Here is a 20549-nt window from a genome sequence, read left to right on the forward strand (position 1 = left end):
AGAACTTTGCAAAGGTGTTTGACCCCGACCAAGTAGCAGCTCGGCACACCTGTAGTGCCGAGACCCCTCGGGCAGCCGCCCAAGAAGAGCCCACCTTCCTAGTGGAATGGGCCTTAACCGATTTTGGTAATGGCAATCCTGCCGTAGAATGCGCCTACTGAATCGTGTTACAGATCCAGCGAGCAATAGTCTGCTTTGAAGCAGGGCCGCCAACCTTGTTGGCTGCATACAGGACAAACAAGTGAATCTGTTTTTCTGATCGTAATTCTTCAAAGCCCTGACCACATCAAGGGACTCGGAATCCTCCAAGTCACGTGTAGCCACAGGCACGACAATAGGCTTTTTCATATGAAAGGATGAGACCACTTTAGGTAGGAATTGAGGACGAGTCCGCAATTCCGCCCTATCCAAATGAAAAACCAGATAGGGGCTTTTATGTGATAAAGCTGCTAATTCCGAAACTCGCCTAGCCGAAGCGAAGGCTAACAACATGACCACCTTCCAAGTGAGATATTTTAACTCCACCATTTTGAGTGGTTCAAACCAATGTGACTTAAGGAAACTTAACACCACGTTAAGGTCCCAAGGCGCCACCGGAGGCACAAAAGGAGGCTGAATATGCAGTACTCCCTTCACAAACGTCTGTACTTCAGGAAGAGAGGCCAATTCCTTCTGAAATAAAATGGATAGGGCCGAAATCTGAACCTTAATGGAGCCTAATTTTAGGCCCAAATTCACTCCAGTTTGTAGGAAGTGAAGGAGACGGCCCAGCTGGAATTCTTCCGTAGGAGCATTCCTGGCCTCACAGCCAAGAAACATATTTTCGCCATATTCGGTGATAATGTTTTGATGTCACGTCTTTCCTAGCCTTTATTAGTGTAGGAATGACCTCATCCGGAATACCTTTTTCCGCTAGGATCCGGCGTTCAACCGCCATGCCGTCAAACGCAGCCGCGGTAAGTCCTGGAACAGACAGGGCCCCTGTTGCAGCAGGTCCTGTCTTAGAGGAAGAGGCCACGGATCTTCTGTGAGCAACTCCTGCAGCTCCGGATACCAGGTCCTTCGTGGCCAATCTGGAACAATGAGGATTGTTCTCACTCCTCTTTGTCTTATTATTCTCAACACCTTGGTTATGAGAGGAAGAGGAGGAAATACATAGACCGACCGGTACACCCACGGTGTCACCAGGGCGTCCACAGCTACCCCCTGAGGATCTCTTGACCTGGCGCAATACCTTTTTAGCTTTTTGTTGAGACGGGACGCCATCATGTCTATTTGGGGCAGTCCACACAGACTTCCTGATGAAGCCCCCACTCTCCCGGATGCAGATCGTGTCTGCTGAGGAAGTCTGCTTCCCAATTGTCCACTCCCGGAATGAACACTGCTGACAGTGCGCGGACATGATTCTCCGCCCAGCGAAGAATCCTGGTGGCTTCCGCCATTGCCACCCTGCTCCTTGTACCTCCTTGGCGGTTTACATGAGCCACTGCGGTGACATTGTCTGACTGAATCGGAACTGGTTTGTCGCGAAGTAATGCCTCCGCTTGACTTAGGGCGTTGTATATGGCCCTCAACTCCAGGACGTTGATGTGGAGACAAGTCTCTAGACTTGACCAAAGACCTTGGATATTTCTTCCCTGTGTGACTGCTCCCCAACCTCGGAGGCTTGCGTCCGTGGTCACCAGGATCCAGTCCTGAATGCCGAACCTGCGGCCCTCTAGGAGGTGAGCACTCTGCAGCCACCACAGGAGAGATACCCTGGCTCTGGGGGACAGGGTGATCCGCCGATGCATATGTAGATGTGACCCGGACCACTTGTCCAGCAGGTCCCATTGGAAGGTTCTCGCATGGAACCTGCCGAAGGGAATGGCTTTGTATGATGCCACCATTTTCCCCAGGACTCGAGTGCAGTGATGCACTGACACCCGTTTTGGCTTCAATAGGTTCCTGACCAGAGTCATGAGTTCCTGAGCTTTTTCCGTCGGAAGAAAAACCCTTTTCTGGTCTGTGTCCAGAATCAAGCCCAAGAAGGTCAGACGCGTGGTAGGAACCAGCTGCGACTTCGGGATATTGAGAATCCAGCCGTGTTGCTGTAACACCTTCAATGAAAAAGACATGCTGTCCAGTAACTTTTCCCGAGATCTCGCTTTTATGAGGAGATCGTCCAAGTATGAGATAATTGTGACACCTCGCTTGCGCAGGAGCACCATCATTTCCGCCAGTACCTTGGTGAAAATCCTCGGGGCCGTGGAAAGCCCAAACGGCAACGTCTGAAATTGGTAATGACAATCCTGTACAGCAAATCTCAGGAACGCCGGATGAGGTGGAAATATTGGAACATGAAGGTACGCATCCTTTATGTCTAGGGAAACCATAAAATCCCCCCAGTCCAGGCTGGCGATGACCGCTCTGAGCGACTCCATCTTCAACTTTTTCAAGTATAGGTTCAGGGATTTTAAATTCAAAATGGGTCTGACCGAACCGTCCGGTTTCAGGACCACAAACAGGGTTGAGTAATATCCCCTCCCCTGTTGCAGTAGGGGAACCTTGACCACCACCTGTTGAAGATACAATTTTTGAATTGCATTTAACACTAACTCCCTCTCTGAGGGAGAAGCTGGCAGAGCAGATTTGAAAAACTGGCGAGGGGGGACCTCTTCGAATTTCAGCTTGTATCCCTGAGAAACAATTTCTATTGCCCAGAGATCCACCTGTGAGAGAACCCAGATGTGGCTGAAAAGTCGAAGACGTGCCCCCACTGGAGCGGACTCCCTCAGGGGAGCCCCAGCGTCATGCGGTGGATTTTTCAGAGGCCGGGAAGGATTTCTGTTACTGGGAACTAGCTGTGTGCAGCTTTTTTCCTCTGCCCTTACCTCTGGCAAGAAAGGACGATCCACGTACTTTTTTTGCTTTTATTCGAACAAAAGGACTGCATTTGATAATGAGGCGCTTTCTTAGGCTGTGAGGGAACATAAGGCAAGAAATTCGATTTACCTGCCGTAGCTGTGGAGACGAGGTCCGAGAGGCCTTCTCCAAATAACTCCTCACCTTTGTAAGGCAAAAACTACATATGCCTCTTCGAGTCGGCATCCCGACTCGCCTAGCGGAAACAGACATAGCGTTTATTCTGGAACTTAGTAAACAAACATCTCTTTGAGCATCCCTCATATATAATACAGCATCTTTTATATGCCCTAGGGTCATTAAAATGGTATCCTTATCTAGGGTCTCAATCTCCGCTGATAAGTAATCAGTCCATGCAGCCACAGCACTACAAATCCAGGCCGACGCCATTGCCGGTCTAAGTATTGTACCAGAATGTGTGTAAATGGACTTCATGGTAACCTCCTGCTTGCGATCAGCAGCATCCTTGCGGGTAGCCGTATCTTGGGATGGCAGCGCTATCTTTTTTGATAAGCGTGTCAATGCCTTGTCCACCTTAGGAGAGGATTCCCATCGTATCCTATCCTTTTGCGGGAAAGGATACGCCATAAGAATCCTTTTGGGAACCTGCAGTCTCTTGTCTGGGGTTTCCCAAGCCTTTTTGCATAATTCTTTTAGCTCATACGAGGATGGAAAGGTGACCTCAGGCTTTTTCTCTTTATACATGTGTACCCTCGTGTCAGGGACAGGGGGTTCCTCTGTGATATGCAAAACCTCTTTTATTGCAATAATCATATATCGAATACCCTTAGCCACTTTTGGCTGTAATTTTGCATCATCGTAGTCGACACTGAAGTCTGAATCCGTGTCGGTATCTGTGTCAAATATTTGGGATAGTGTGCGCTTCTGAGACCCCGAAGGACTCGGTGACATTGGGACAGGCATGGTTTGACTTCCTGACTGTTCCCTAGCCTCAGCTTTGTCTAATCTTTTGTGCAATAAATTCACATTAGCACTTAAGACATTCCACATATCCATCCAGTCAGGTGTCGGCGCTGCCGACGGAGACCTTGCATTCATACTCTCCCCCTCCTCCTTAGGTGAGCCTTCAACCTCATACATGTCGACACACGCGTACGGACACACCCCCCACACACAGGGAAGCTCCTTTCTGAAGACAGGTTCCCCACCAGGCCCTTTGGAGAGACAGAGAGAGAGAGAGTATGCCAGCACACACCCCAGCGCTATATGACCCAGGAAAAAACACAGAACGTTTTACGCAGTAGCGCTGTTATAACTTTATACACGCCAATTATGTGTCCCGCCCCCCCTCTTGAAAAACCCACCGTCACCGTCAGTAAGCAGGGGAGAGTCCGTGGAGCTTCCTCTTAGCGCTGTGCTGTGGAGAAAATGGCGCTGGTGAGTGATGAGGAAGAAGCCCCGCCCCTCGGCGGCGGGCTTCTGTCCCGCTCAAAATCTATCAAAACATGGCTCTTTATATACATGTACAGTGCCCAGCTGTACATGTATATATATGCTTTTGCCATAGGAGAGGTTTATACTGCTGCCCAGGGCGCCCCCCCCTGCGCCCTTACAGTGACCGGAGTGTGTGAGGTGAACGGGAGCAATGGTGCACAGTTTCACCACTGTGCGTTACCTCTATGAAGATCAGACGTCTTCTGCCGCCTCTGAAGTCTTCTTTCTTCTCATACTCACCCGGCTTCTATCTTCTGGCTCTGCAAGGAGGACGGCGGCGCGGCTCTGGGACGGACGGTGAGGATGAAACCTGCGTACCAATCCCTCTGGAGCTAATGGTGTCCAGTAGCCTAAGAAACAGGACCTTGAAACTCGGAGAAGTAGGGCTGCTTCTCTCCCCTCAGTCCATCGATGCAGGGGGTCTGTTGCCAGCAGTGCTCCCTGAAAATAAAAAACCTAACCAAAATACTTTCTTACAGGAAACTCAGGAGAGCTCCCTGCAGTGCACCCATCTGCCTCTGGGCACAGTATCAAACTGAGGTATGGAGGAGGGGCATAGAGGGAGGAGCCAGTGCACACCCAGAGCCTAAAGTCTTTCTTAAAGTGCCCACGTCTCCTGCGGAGCCAGTCTATCCCCATAGTCCTTACGGAGTCCCAGCATCCTCTAGGACGTTAGAGAAAAGTGACAGGACCATTTTTGTGGTTTATTAAATTCTACCCACTGGAGGCACAATCCAAATTTTGGTCCATTTGGGCGTTATCGTTCACGCAACACAAGGCACGCATCGGTAATGCCGTCATTTTGTACCCCCTTTTCATCCCCTTAGGAAAATGACGTAATTAGAATTCCCTATTTCCCACCTGCAGAATACATAAGTCACATTTCATCTGCCTAACATATCGGGAGGTAAGAGAATTAGTGGTAGTTACAAAAAAACAAGTTACTGATAAATGTTTTCATGTTAGGAATGTATTCTGCATAGCCTTTGTGTGAGAAACAGCCAATCGCTGCCTATCTGCGCCCTACAGTCTATGCCAGAGGTTCCCAAACTGTGTGGCGTGGCTCCCTGGGGTGCCTCGGGACACTTGCAGGGGTGCCCTGGGTTGGTGGTCCAGGACCAATTAAAACTATTCATGGTCAATATAATAGGCAAAACCAGTGCTGGTGGCTGCCAGTCATAAAATATGTGGCCAAACAGAAGCAAATCTTGTCCCTCACCACACAACTGACCCTAAGGATGACATATAAACGCCATCTACTTAATGTAATATTTCTTTCTAAATTTCTCAATAAGAAATTTTTGGCCTAGGGGTGCCGTGAAAAAAAATTCTGATATTCTAGGGCGCCGTGATTCAAAAACGTTTGGAAACCACTGGTCTATGCAATGAGCCCCCTGGGCACACAATAGTTAATCTGTGAAATAATGGTGTGTATGTAAGTGACTGGAGCAGATTACGAGTAGACACACACACACACACACACACACACACACACAAAAAGGTACTATATACACACACACACATACACAGCCAGTGACTGACTTGGCGTACTGCCCGCTAGTTCATTAATAATTGTCCTTAACAAGAGCAGATGTCATTAGGAAATGGATCAAAGTTCCATTTAGCAACCAATTTGCATTGAGGTGAAAGAGCCTGACCTCCGATTCTATGTATGTGTTCCGTCAGCGCACAGTCTGCGTCATCGGAACTTGCGGTTCACTCAGATATTTACAATTAACCCTTTAAAAGAACGCAGCTAGGCTCACAGGGAGCTGTTCCAATTCTACTCGTGGGTTAAAGGATAAAGAGGCGTATTTATCAATAATCGCATACCCAATACGATCCGGCCGCGATATTAGCACCCAAAATCGCACTGCGGTATGAGATTGTTCTGCCCAGATGTATTTCTCTATATCCGCAGGGAGAGGGAGACCGTCCCTGCGATGTGTTCGGAGTAAATCCGGACTTCTGCACATGTGCAGTCTACTGACGACGCATGCACGGCGACCACCGATGGTTCCTTCTATATAAATTACTGTAAATAAATATAAACATTTCTAAGACAGACTAGTTAATGAATGGGACACGCTGCGCACAGCTGGATTTCCCATTATACTACAATGCCGAATGTTCCCAACAAGCGAGGTCACTTAGCGGACACGTGTAATATAATACAACCAGTCACAGCTCATGTATCTATCATAATCTCAGTAATCAAACATAAGCCAGAACAAGGGTCACGGCCTCTGGGAACCGGCTGCGATTACAGAGGAGACAGATTGTGCAACAGGACAAAACACCCGCACTGGTCGGAGATACAAGTGGCCAGGTATTTAGTAACGCATTCCGCCTCCTAACTAGGAAACGTAAACTACATTCTCTTTTTTGGACCCATCTTTGGTTAAAGGCATATAAAGGCAGCCGGCAACCATGCGTGGATCTCTGTGGTCCTGAAAACATGGCCTGTTGGGGTACTGAGTAATTGAGGATTAATGGTATCAACATGTCTTTGTAGTATCAGAGCTGGACAGAGATCTCTGTAAGAGTCTGAGGAGGATATTTATCAAGTCTTGGAGAGAGTGATACAGTATCGACCAATCAGGCTGCTAGTTAATAGTCAGTATAATGTGAGTGCGGTATATAATGTACCAGAAAGGCTGCACCGATAACACCAACATTCCATATTGTCTTGTGCGGTTCTCGATTTGACATACTCCGTATAACGGGTAGCATGAAAGCCCGCCGGCTCTGCCCTCTAGCACCAAGTACAGATCCTGAATATCAAGTTTTTTGTTTTGTGTTATTTTGGATGTTTCATCACCTGTGACCCCAATTAGTGGCAACGTACACCCTTGTGGGCTCACTTCACTCACCATCAAGGATACCATTCTCAATCGTAGCCCATGTGGATGGTAAACCAAGCAAAAGTTGAAAAAAAATTAGATATATGGTAATCTCATTCTGCGTGGCACACTGGGCTCCACAAGAATTAACATCGGGTTGTAGAGTAGGATCTTGATCCGAGGCACCAACAGGCTCAAAGCTTTGACTGTTCCCAAGATGCACAGCGCCGCCTCCTCTATAATCCCGCCTCCGTGCACAGGAGCTCAGTTTCGTTAACCAGCCCAATGCAGTAGCAGGTACTGGAGACGACAATCGCTCGTAGCCAATTACACCACACACTCACCACAGGAGAGGGTGTCAGCGGCTATGCCACACCAACTCAAAGAAGCCAAATGCGTGAGGGTGGGCGCCCGGTAGAGCCCAGTGTACCTTGCAGAAAGAGATTTAACAAAGGTAAGTTCTTATCATAAATCTCGTTTTCTGCTGCGGGGTAAACTGGGCTCCACAAGGATTAACATCGGGGATGTCCTAAAGCAGTTCCTTATGGGAGGGGACGCACTGTAGCGGGCACAAGAACCCGGCGTCCAAAGGAAGCATCCTGGGAGGCGGAAGTATCAAAGGCATAGAAACTTATAAACATGTTCCCTGAGGACCACGTAGCCACCTTGCACAATTATTCAAGGGTTGCACCACAGTGGGCCACCCAAGAAGGTCCTACCGACAGATTAGAATGGGCTTTAATGGTAGCAGGAGCTGGACGTCCAGCCTGTACATAAGCATGTGCAATCACCATTCTAATCCACCTGGCCAGGGTCTGCTTGAAAGCAGGCCAGCCACGTTTGTGAAAATCAAACCGTACAAAGAGAATCAGATTTCCTAATGGAGGATGTTCTCTTCACATAGATACGGAGAGCCCATACCACATCCAAAGACCGTTCTTTGGGAGACAACTCGGGAGAATTAAAGGCCGGAACCACAATCTCCTGGTTAAGTTGGAAGGAAGACACCACCTTGGGTAAAAAACCTGAACGCGTTTTAAGGACCGCCCGGTCACGATGAAAAATCAAATGGGGGGGGACTTACAGGATAAGGCACCAAAGTCCGAGACCCTTCTAGCTGAAGCAATAACCAGCAAAAACAGCACCTTAAGGGAAAGCCACTTAAGGTCAGCAGAGGCAAGAGGTTCAAATGGATACTCTTGCAAGGCCTCCAGTACCACAGACAGATCCCAAGGGGCCACATGAGGTACATAAGAAGGCTGAATCCGCAACACGCCCTGAGTAAATGTATGAACATCCGGAAGGGCAGCAATCTTTCTCTGAAACCAAACCGACAAAGCAGAAATGTGAACCTTGAGGTAGGCCAGACGCAGGCCTAAGTCCAGGCCCTGTTGCAGTAAGGCCAATAGTTTGGCCGTGCTAAACTTGAAAACGTCATGATTGCGAGATGCACACCAAGTAAAGTAAGCATTCCAGACCCTATGGTAAATCCGAGCAGAAACCGGCTTACGGGTCTTCAATAAGCGCCTCAGAAAAACCCTTGGCCCTCAGGACGGAAGCTTCAAGAGCCATGCCGTCAAAGCCAGACGGGCCAAGTCCTGGTAAACACATGGGCCCTTAACGAGTAGGTCTGGTCGTTGTGGAAGTAGAAGGGGATGATCTAGCCAGAGGCCTTGTAGATCGGAGAACCAGTGCCGTCTGGGCCACACTGGAGCGACTAGAAGTAGGTTTCCTCCTTCTTGCTTGAACTTCCGTATTACTCTGGGCAGGAGTGACACCGGAGGGTACACATATGGCAGCCGAAAGTTTCATGGAATTGACAGAGCATCCACGAACGCTGCTTGAGGATCCCTTGTCCTTGCTCCGAAGACCGGAACCTTGTGATTGTGTTGAGACGCCATCAGGTCTACATCTGAAAGGCCCCACTTGTCCACGAGAAGTTGAAACACCTCTGGATGGAGGCTCCATTCTCCGGCGTGTACATCCTGATGACTGAGAAAGTCCGCTTCCCAGTTTAGGACCCCCGGAATGAATACTGCGGATATGGCCGGCAGATGGTGTTCTGCCCACTGAAGAATCCGTGAAACTTCACTCATTGCCATGCGGCTTCGAGTGCCGCCTTGATGATTTATGTACACCACAGTGGTGGCGTTGTCCGATTGTACTTTTACAGGTCTTTTCTGTAGCAGATGCTGGGCCATTGTCAACGCACTGAACAATGGCCGCAGTTCAAGAATATTTATCGGGAATAGAGACTCCTCCTAGGTCCACCGACCCTGAAGAGAGTGTTGTTCCAATACCGCACCCCAACCTCTCAGACTGGCATCCGTCGTCAGGAGGACCCAGTTGGATATCCAGAAGGGACGACCCCTGCTTAATAGTTGGTGCTGAAGCCACCAACTCAGTGACAGATGGACCTCCGGAGACAAGGAGATCATATGAGATCTGATCCGGTGAGGCAGGCCGTCCCACTTGGTCAGAATTAACTTCTGCAGAGGGCGAAAGCAGACACCATGAGACCTAGCACTTGCATTGCCGTATGTATCGACACTTGCAGGCGAGATAGGAAGCATCGAATCCTGTCCTGAAGCTTCAGGACTTTCTCCTGAGACAAGAATAACCGTTGGGTGCAAGTGTCCAATAACGCTCCCAGATGTAACATGCTCCGAGCAGGAACCAGGGAGGATGTCTTCCAGCTGATCAGCCACCCGTGGGCTTTCTTGCACTGCACCGTCAAATCGAGATGACACAGGAGAAGTTCTGGGGAATTTGCCAGGATCAACAAATCGTCCAAGTACGGTAGGATCCTGACCCCTTGGCGGCAGAGTGTAGCCGTCATGACCGCCATAACTTTGGTGATAACTCGGGGAGCCGTTGTCAAACCAAAGAGTAACTCCCAAAATTGGTAATGAAGGTTGCCCACCGCAAACCTCGGGTACTACTGATGAGACACTGCAATAGGAATATGCAGGTAGGCATCCTGTATGTCCAGGGAGACCATATAGTCCCCAGTCTCCAAGGCCAGAACAATAGAGCGCAGAGTTTCCATACGAAACTTGGAGACCCGCACATGCTTATTCAAGGACTTCAGATTAAGAATGGGCCATGGGGACCAGTTCGGTTTCGGGACTAGAAACAGCGGTGAATGGTACCCCTTGCCCCTCTGAGCTAGAGGCACCCGTACTACCACTTCTGTGGTCAGGAGGGAATGTACCACCGAGTGCAAAGTGTTTGCTTTTGCCGGGTCCAGAGACACATCTGTCAGGCAAAATCGATGAGGGGGACGATTCTTGAAGGGTACTGCGTAACCTCGAGTGACAACTTCCTTTACCCAGGTATCTGAAGTGGTCTTGACCATTCCTGGGCAAAACCTAGAAGTTGGCCCCCCACCCTGGGATCCTCCAGAGGGAGGCCCGCCCCGTCATGCGGCAGGCTTGTCAGTTTTGGAAGCAGGCTGATGGGCAGCCCAGGCACGCTTCGGTCTGGGCTTTGCAGGTCTGGAAGCACGAGCTTGCTTTGGGTACCCTTGACCTTTTGCTTTACCTGGAGGGCGAACGGGCCAAGGGAAAGTACTTTTAGCCTTCTGCGTGGAAGGAGCCATACTAGGTAGGCAAGCTGTTTTAGCAGTAGCCAGATCAGCCACAATCTTATTGAGGTCTTCTCCAAAGAGAATGTCTCCCTTGAAAGGAAGCACCTCCAGGGTTTTCTTGGAATCCATATCCACCGACCACGATCTCAACCAAAGGATACGTCTGGCCAAGACGCACGTAGTAGCAGCCTTGGCCACCAGCACGCTGGCATCGGAAGCCGCCTCCTTAAGGTACAGAGAAGACATAGTAATATAAGAGAGACATTGTAGAGTATGCTCAGATGCATTGGAAGGCAGCTCCGCCTCAAGCTCCTGAGCCCACGCCTCAATAGCTTCAGCAGCCCATGTTGCTGCAATGGTTGGCCTATGCACAGCCTCCGTTAGGGTGTAAATTGCTTTCAAACAACCCTCCACACGTCCATCCATCGGTTCCTTCAGAGAGGCGATGGTAGTTACTGGCAGAGCAGAGGAAACTACCATGCGCGCCACATGAGAAACTACAGGCGGAGGAGTTTCCAATTCTTACATAGCTCCACAGGGAGAGGATAGCAAGCCAACAGTCTCTAATTTGGTGTGAATTTTGTCCCCGGATTTTCCCATGATTCCTGACGTATGTCAGCCAGCTGTTGAGAATGAGGTAAAACCTGTTTAACCAGCTTCTTACATTTAAACCTATCCGGATTTTTAGAGACAGCCTCAGGCTCAGGATCATCAGACACCTGAAGAATGAGCCTAATTGCCTCAATCAGATCAGGGACATCCACCATTGACTTTCTCCTCCCCATCAGAAGCATCTGAGTCAGTGTCTGTGTGGTCAGTATATGCACCATCCTCCTCAGAGGACGTGTCCAGGATAGCAGTGGATTGGGAGGAGGTAATGGCCCTTTTAAAAGATGACTTAGTCTTAGGCGAGCGAGAGACCGGTTCAAATGCTGTAACTGAGTAGAGATTTGATCTGCCCATGGCGGATTAATAGCAGGGACCATAAACTGCTGCATTGGCACAGGTGGTCCCACAGGGGGCGCCAATTTAGTTACAAGCGTGTTTAATAGCGCGGAAAAGGTAGCCCAAGGTGGGTCATTTGTTGCCCCCGGTGCTACGGACCCACTGGGGGGGTAAGGAACTCCCTGAACCTGAACTCTCTGCTGCCAAATTTTCCTCCAAGATGTCTGCAGCATCATCACCACGCAGTGTGGGAGAAGCCCCAGCTCCATTACCTCTTGTAGGTGACATAATAGTAAGCACAATATTGGGCAACCTGGTACAATTCGTATCAGCGATATACCTAGCAAGAACTCCCCGTGAAATGTGATTGTGGCAGCACAATCAACGGGAATCCGAGAGATATATAGGGTGACTATAAAATCACAAGTAAAAATACACAGCAAGTATATCTTGTGAAAAAAATCCTATATTATACAGAAAACCTGATACACTCAGCACCCACAGGTTATGGAATATAGGAATAGCACGCTGAGTGAAATACCCAATAAGGCAGCCACGCAGCAGCTACATGCACACACACCTATATAGTCACAAGCGTACCATGCAGAAATTATGCACCATAAAACTGCACTGGACTAGCAATACAAAGTAATACTCAGTATAGCTATATGTGTCAACAATAGATATAACAAAGCACAGTAAACACTGGATGTATATCACAGGGTGTTTGTACCACACAACCCAGAATGTATGCACTCTTTCTTAACTAATACTGTCCCAGTAACAGGTAGAACACTTAAGTGTCCTGTAAAATGCACTGCGCTGGTGATCAGGCGGCTTTACAGAGAAGGATTTGCCCCAACAGTCTCAGGAACAGCTCAGCTCTGTTGTGATGGCGACTGACAGGGAATGAGGGAGCGATATGCAGCTCCAGGGCGGGAACATTCACAGAATTGGCGCCCTGGGGCTGTGGGAGGGGCTACAGGCAAGGCATTCTTCCCCTGCTGACATCCCCACCGGGCGCTTGCAGGCCATAAAAAAAAAAATAAGAATTTACTTACCGATAATTCTATTTCTCGTAGTCCGTAGTGGATGCTGGGGACTCCGTCAGGACCATGGGGAATAGCGGGCTCTGCAGGAGACAGGGCACATCTAAAAAGCTTTTTAGGTCACATGGTGTGTACTGGCTCCTCCCCCTATGACCCTCCTCCAAGCCTCAGTTAGGTACTGTGCCCGGACGAGCGTACACAATAAGGAAGGATCTTGAATCCCAGGTAAGACTCATACCAGCCACACCAATCACACCGTACAACTTGTGATCTGAACCCAGTTAACAGTATGATAACAGAGGAGCCTCTGAAAAGATGGCTCACAACAATAATAACCCGATTTTTGTAACAATAACTATGTACAAGTAATGCAGACAATCCGCACTTGGGATGGGCGCCCAGCATCCACTACGGACTACGAGAAATAGAATTATCGGTAAGTAAATTCTTATTTTCTCTAACGTCCTAGTGGATGCTGGGGACTCCGTCAGGACCATGGGGATTATACCAAAGCTCCCAAACGGGCGGGAGAGTGCGGATGACTCTGCAGCACCGAATGAGAGAACTCCAGGTCCTCTTTAGCCAGAGTATCAAATTTGTAAAATTTTACAAACGTGTTCTCCCCTGACCACGTAGCTGCTCGGCAAAGTTATAATGCCGAGACTCCTCGGGCAGCCGCCCAGGATGAAGCCACCTTCCTTGTGGAATGGGCATCTACATATTTCGGCTGTGACAGGCCTGCCACAGAATGTGCAAGCTGAATTGTACTACAAATCTAGCGTGCAATAGACTGCTTAGAAGCAGGAGCACCCAGCTTGTTGGGTGCATACAATATAAACAGCAAGTCAGACTTTCTGACTCCAGCCGTCCTAACATATATATATATATATCTTTAGGGCCCTGACAACGTCTAGTAACTTGGAGTCCTCCAAGTTCCCAGTAGCCGCAGGCACCACCATAGGTTGTTTCAGGTGAAAACGCTGACACCCCTTTAGGAAGACACTGGAGACGAGTCCCAGTTCTGCCCTGTTCAAATGGAAAATTTTAATATGGGCTTTTGTAAAACAAAGCCGCCCATTCTGACAATCGCCTGGCCGAGGCCAGGGCTAACAACATGGTCACTTTCCATGTGAGATATTGGTCAACAGCATGGTCACTTTCCATGTGAGATATTTCAAATCCACAGATTTGAGCGGTTCAAACCAATATGATTTTAAGGAATCCCAACACTATGTTGAGATCTCACGGTGCCCCTAGAGGCACAAAAGAACTGTATATGCAATACACCCTTTCAATCTGTACTTCAGGAACTGAAGTCAATTTTTTTTTTTTTTTTTTTTGGAAGAAAATCTACAGGGCCGAAATTTAAATCTTAATGAAACCCAATTTGAGGCTCAAAACACTCCTGTTTTCAGGAAGTGCAGAATCGACCTAGTTGAATTTCCTTCGTGGAGCCTTTCTGGCCTTACCCACGCAACATATTTTCACCACATGTGGTGATGACGTTGTGCGGTCACCTCCTTCCTGGCTTTGACCAAGGTAGGTATGACCTCTTATGGAATGCCTTTTCCCTTCAGGATCCGGCATTCAACCGCCATGCCGTCAAACGCAGCCGCGGTAATTCTTGGAAAAGACATGGTACTTGCTGAAGCAAGTCCCTTCTTAGCTCCCCAGGCCCTTAGTCCTCTGTGAGCATCTCTTGAAGCTCCGGGTACCAAGTCCCTCTTGGCCCATCCGGAGCCACTAGTATAGTTCATACTCCTCTATGTCTTATAATTCTCAATACCTTGGTTATGAGAAACAGAGGAGGGAACACATACACTGACTGGTACACCCACGGTGTTACCAGAACATCCACAGCTATCGCCTGAAGGTCTCATGACCTGGCGGAATACCTGTCCCGTTTTTCGGGCGGGACGCCATCATGTCCACCTTTGGTCTTTGCCAACGGTCCACAATCATGCTGAAAAACTTCCCTATGAAGTTTCCACTCTCCCGGGTGGAGGTCATGCCTGCTGAGGAAGTCTGCTTCCCAGTCGTCCACTCCCGGAAAGAACACTGCTGACAGTGCTATCACATGATTTTCCGCCTAGCGAAAAATCCTTGCAGTTTTGTCACTGCCCTCTTGCTTCTTGTGCCGCCCTTTCTGTTTACGTGGGCGACTGCCGTGATGTTATCCCACTGGATCAATACCGGCTGACCTTGAAGCAGAGGTCTTGCTAAGTTTAGAGCCTTATAAATTTGCTCTAAGCTTATTTATGCAGAGAGAATTCTCCAGACTTAATCACACTTCCCTGGAAATTTTTTCCCTGTGTGACTGTTCTCCAGCCTCTCAGGCTGGCCTCCGTGGTCACCGGCATCCAATCCTGAATGCCAAATCTGCGGCCCTCTAGAAGATGAGCACTCTGTAATCACCACAGGAGAGACACCCTTGTCCTTGGATATAGGGTTATCCGCTGATGCATCTGAGGATGCGATCCGGACCATTTGTCCAGCAGATCCCACCGACGAGTTCTTGCGGGAAATCTGCCGAATGGAATTGCTTCGTAATAAGCCACCATTTTTACCAGGACTCTTGTGCAATGATGCACTGACACTTTTCCTGGTTTTAGGAGGATCCCGATTAGCTCGGATAACTCCCTGGCTTTCTCCACTGGGAGAAACACGTTTTTCTGGACTGTGTCCAGAATCATCCCTATGAACAGTAGACGTGTCATCGGAAAAAGCTGCGATTTTGGAATATTTAGAATCCACTCGTGCTGTCGTAGAACTACTTAAGATAGTGCTACTCCGACCTCCAACTGTTCTCTGGACCTTGCCCTTATCAGGAAAGCGTCCATGTTTCCTTTTAAGAAAAATCATCATTCCGGCCATTACCTTGGTAAAGACCCGGGGCGCCGTGGACAACCCAAACGGCAGCGTCTGAACTGATAGTGACAGTTCTGTACCAGGAACCTGAAGTACCCTTGGTGAGAAGGGCAAATTTGGACCTGTAGGTAAGCGTCCCTGATATCCAGTGACACCATATCGTCCCCTTCTTCCTGGTTTGCTATCACTGCCCTGAGTGACTCCATCTTGATTTGAACGCTTGTATGTAAGTGTTCAAATATTTCAGATCTCACCGAGCCGTCTGGCTTCGGTACCACAATATAGTGTGGAATACTACCCCCTTCCATGTTGTAAGAGGGGTACTTTGATTATCACCTGCTGGGAATACAGCCTGTGAATTGTGTGAGGGGAAGATGTCTCGAATTTCCAATGTACACCTGGGATACTACATGTAGGATCCCGGAGCTCCCTTGCGAGTGAGCCCCCTGCGTACTGAAACTCTTGAGATGACCCCCTACCGCACCTGAGTCCGCTTGTACGGCCCCAGCGTTATGCTGCGGACTTGGCAGAAGCTGTGAGGGGCTTCTGTTCCTGGGAATGGGCTGCTTGCTGCAGTCTTCTTCCCTTTCCTCTACCCCTGGGCAGATATGACTGGCCTTTGCCCGCCTGCCCGTATGGAGACGAAAGGACTGAGACTGAAAAGACTGTGTCCTTTTTTGCCGATATGTGATTCGGGGTAACAAAAAGTGGATTTTTCAGCTGTTGCCATGGCCACCAGGTCCGATGGACCGCCCCTTTATACGGCAATACTTCCACATGCCGTCTGGAATCTGCCTCACCTGACCACCGTCGTGTCTTCGTCTGGCAGATATGTACATCACATTTACTCTTGATGCCAGAATGTAAATATCCCTCTGCGCATCACGCATATATAGAAATGCATCCTTAAAATGCTCTATAGTCAATAAAATCTTGTCCCTGTCAAGGGTATCAAAATTTTCAGTCAGGAAATCCGACCAAGCCCCCTCAGCGCTGCACCTCCAGGCTGAGGCGATTGCTGGTCGTAGTATAACACCAGTATGTGTGTATATACTGTCATGATATTTTTCAGCTTCCTATCAGCTGGCTTCTTGAGGGCGGCCGTATCTAGAGACGGTAACGCCCTGTTTTTATAAGCGTGTGAGCGCCTTATCCACCCTAAGGTGTGTTTCCCAACTCGCCCTTACTTCTGGCGGGAAAGGGTATACCGCCCATAACTTTCTATCGGAGGAACCCCACGTATCATCACACACTTCATTTAATTTATCTGATTCAGGCAAAACTACAAGTAGTTTATTCACACCCTACAAAATACCCTTATTTGTGGTACTTGTAGTATCAGAAATATGTAACAGTTCCTTCATTGCCCTTAACATGTAACTCGTGGCCCTAAAGGAAAATTACGTATGTTTCTTCACCGTCGACACTGAGGTCAGTGTCCATGTCTGTGTCTGTCGACCGACTGAGGTAAATGGGCGTTTTTACAAGCCCCTGACGGTGTCTGAGACGCCTGGACCGGTACTAATTTGTCCGCCGGCCATCTCATGTCGTCAACCGTCTTGCAGCGTGTTGACATTATCACGTAATTCCATAAGTAGACCATCCATTCCGGTGTCGACTCCCTAGAGAGTGACATCAACATTACAGGCAATTTGCTCCGCCTCCTCACCAACATTTTCCTCATACATGTCGACACACACGTACCGACATACAGCACACACACAGGGAATGCTCTGATAGAGGACAGGACCCACTAGCCCTTTGGGGAGACAGAGGGAGAGTTTTCCAGCACACACCAAAAGCGCTATAATGTATATAACAACCCTAGAAGGTGTTGTTTCTATATATGCGCTCTTAATATATAATTATATCGCCAATTTATGCCCCCCTTCTCTTTTAACCCTGTTTCTGTAGTGCAGTGCAGGGGAGAGTGGGAGCCTTCCTCACCAGCGGAGCTGATCAGGAAAATGGCGCCGTGTGCTGAGGAGAATAAGCTCCGCCCCCTTTTCGGCGGGCTTTTCCTCACGGTTTTTTAATAACTGGCCTGGGTTAAAATACATACATATAGCCTTAATGGCTATATGTGATGTATTTATTTGCCAAATAGGTATTTATATTGCTGCCCAGGGCGCCCCCAGCAGCGCCCTGCACCCTCCGTGACCGTGTCAGTGAGCCGTGTGACAACAATGGCGCACAGCTGCAGTGCTGTGCGCTACCTCTCTGAAGACTGTGAAGTCTTCTGCCGCCTGTTTCCGGACCTCCGTTCCGCCGTCTTTCTTCAGCGTCTGTAAGGGGGATCGGCGGCGCGGCTCCGGGACGAACCCCAGGCTGACCTGTGTTCCGACTCCCTCTGGAGCTCAGTGTCCAGTAGCCTAAAACTTCAATCCTCCTGCACGCAGGTGAGTTGCAAGTCTCTCCCCTAAGTCCCTCGTTGCAGTGATCCTGTCGCCAGCAGGAATCACTGATTAGAAACCTAAAAAAAAACTTTACTAAACAGCTCCTTAAGAGAGCCATCCAGTTTGCACCCTTCTCGGACGGGCACAAAAACCTAACTGAGGCTTGGAGGAGGGTCATAGGGGGAGGAGCCAGTACACACCATGTGACCTAAAAAGCTTTTTAGATGTGCCCTGTCTCCTGCGGAGCCCGCTATTCCCCATGGTCCTGACGGAGTCCCCAGCATCCACTAGGACGTTAGAGAAACGGGGTTTTATAGCGGTAAAACCCCCCACCTGTGCCCAGTGTCCCTAATGTCTAGTGCAGCGGCTGCCCAGTATCAGTGTACACGCCGGCCCGCCTCACGGCCACCCCGGACCGCGGTAAACAGCGTCCAAAGAGACTCCTTACCTCCCCCTTTACCTGCGAACACGCGATCTTGGAGGGCAGCGGCAGGTGTGTGACTGACAGGAAATACACCGGAGCCTCCGCTGTAGTTACCCGGCAACCAGGGCGCGGGAGTAGACAGCGCCGCTGGTGGTGATGGAGCTGCAGCAAAGAATGTCTATCTGACATCAAACGCTGCAGCCCTTGAAGTCTTAAGAGTATTCTTTCTCCTTTTCTGCTTACTACAAACTGAGCTCCTGTGCACGGAGGCGGGGTTATAGAGGGGGCGGTGCTGTGCATCTTGGGAACAGTCAAAGCTTTGAGCCTGTTGGTGCCTCGGATCAAGATCCTACTCTACACCCCGATGTTAATCCTTGTGGAGCCCAGTGTACCCCTCAGCAGAATTTTTTTTTAACCCCCTACCCCAAAAAAACGGTGCCTGGATTAGGTGTGGGACAGACGGATTGTCAGCTCTTCCCCATAGTGAGGCCTCTCACCTGCGGTGTCGGGCTTGGTGGCCTGGAGGTGCATGTACCCGCTCTCACTCACAATGTGGTTGACGACTTTCTTCATGAAGGGGAACATCCGTCTTACGTCCTCATCCTGGAAGCCGAACAGCCCCGGGAAGTACTGACCCAGCAATATGGAGAGCAGCACGAGCGGTTTACCATTGACCGCATCCACCATGTTCAGGTGCAGACCCTTCACGTTGCTTAAAGGACACACAGATAAAATAAAAACATTGGAAATAGAATTTGCGTTTCCCTGATCATGTTCCAGTCATTCGCGTACAGCTGAGGCAAAGCAGCGATGGCGGAAACAATTTGCCCACTTTTGAAATTTATCTTAACTTTAGTAGCTGCCAAATTACTTTGCCAAAGAACTGAAGGGATCAGAGTGAGGACCTCCCCTTCTCTTGTCCCCTCGTACTTCCCACCGGCCTCCCTCCCCCAATCTACCACTGGCCTGAGCCCTACACCACCAGGGCTGGGTTAACATGGAGGCCACAAGTGTGAGGCTTCCAAGTCATTGTGAAACCCAAGCTGGTCAGTGTAACCCTGGTGCCTCTCTAGCAGGGTAGGGGACACTAAATATATAAAGTACTGGGACTGTAACTGCGGGTTTTGGGGGCTCCAGCCTCGTTACCCCAGCCCCCACAGCAGCGTTATCCCAGTCCCCACAGCAGTATGGGAGAGAGACAGCGTAGGGCTGGTACCCTCCCCATAAGTGCGCCAGTCTCGTGCCGACCAGCCTATGGCTCTGTCCAATCTGTCTAGTATTTGGGCTGGTTGGAGAGTTTGCCGACTTTCAGCTGGTCACACATTACAGTACGGGCCTGAAAACGCCCTGAATCCAGTCATAAAACCAATACATAACAAAACGGACAGAACCCACAGGAACCCAACAGGAAGTCCCGTAAACTGGAGGATAAGGGCAGCCCTGATTGGCTGATACTGAAATGGGGCGGGCTTTGTTCCTCAGATGTGAGAGACTGGTGGCGCACTGTCCTTGATGTAGGGATACAAAATGCAAAATACTGGGGTGTATGTTTAAATCTCACTTATTATCTGTCTCAATGGCATCAACATAAAACATGAATAATCCAATACATTAGTGATTTACATAGGATTCCCAGTGGATCCTTACCTAGGAGCGATCTGTGCAAGATTTGTGCAGATAATGGCTCCCCAATCTCCCCCCTGAGCGTAGAACTCCCGGAACCCCAACCTCTGCATCAACTTGTAAAAGATCCGGGCGACAGCGACCGAGTTACATCCTGGGAGAGGGAGACACACAAATAATGACATAAAGACCATAATTGGGGACAAATGTTTGCCCAAATTTACTACCAGACCCTGCTGAGAATCCTAATCCTTGGGTGCTGTCGCCCTGCTGCTTATTTGGGTGCTATGACAGCTGCCGCGGGAACGTCTATAAACCATGTCTCTGTCCTGCAATGCTCTGCGCTGTGTATCTTGTTTTGTTCATACTGCGGTGGATCCTTTGTGGCACCATGGAAGAGGAGGAGGAGTAAAAGGAAGAAGAGACGGTGGAAGAGGAAAGAGACGTGCAAGA

The 20549-nt window shown here is 49.2% G+C and overlaps 1 protein-coding gene across 1 annotated transcript in view; it reads right to left on the bottom strand.

Annotated features, from left to right (window-relative positions):
* LOC134910679 (epoxide hydrolase 1-like) overlaps positions 1-20549 on the bottom strand; it is a 79815-nt gene that overhangs the window by 12722 nt on the left and 46544 nt on the right. The window contains exons 5-6 of the mRNA XM_063918987.1: positions 20121-20250; positions 18971-19185 (exon numbers count right to left, since the gene is read on the bottom strand). Coding sequence (XP_063775057.1) covers positions 18971-19185; positions 20121-20250 — 345 coding nt within the window. The remainder of the gene's footprint in view (positions 1-18970; positions 19186-20120; positions 20251-20549) is intronic.

The sequence above is a fragment of the Pseudophryne corroboree genome, chromosome 4 (genome assembly GCF_028390025.1).
Source record: "Pseudophryne corroboree isolate aPseCor3 chromosome 4, aPseCor3.hap2, whole genome shotgun sequence".
Classification (NCBI taxonomy): domain Eukaryota; kingdom Metazoa; phylum Chordata; class Amphibia; order Anura; family Myobatrachidae; genus Pseudophryne; species Pseudophryne corroboree.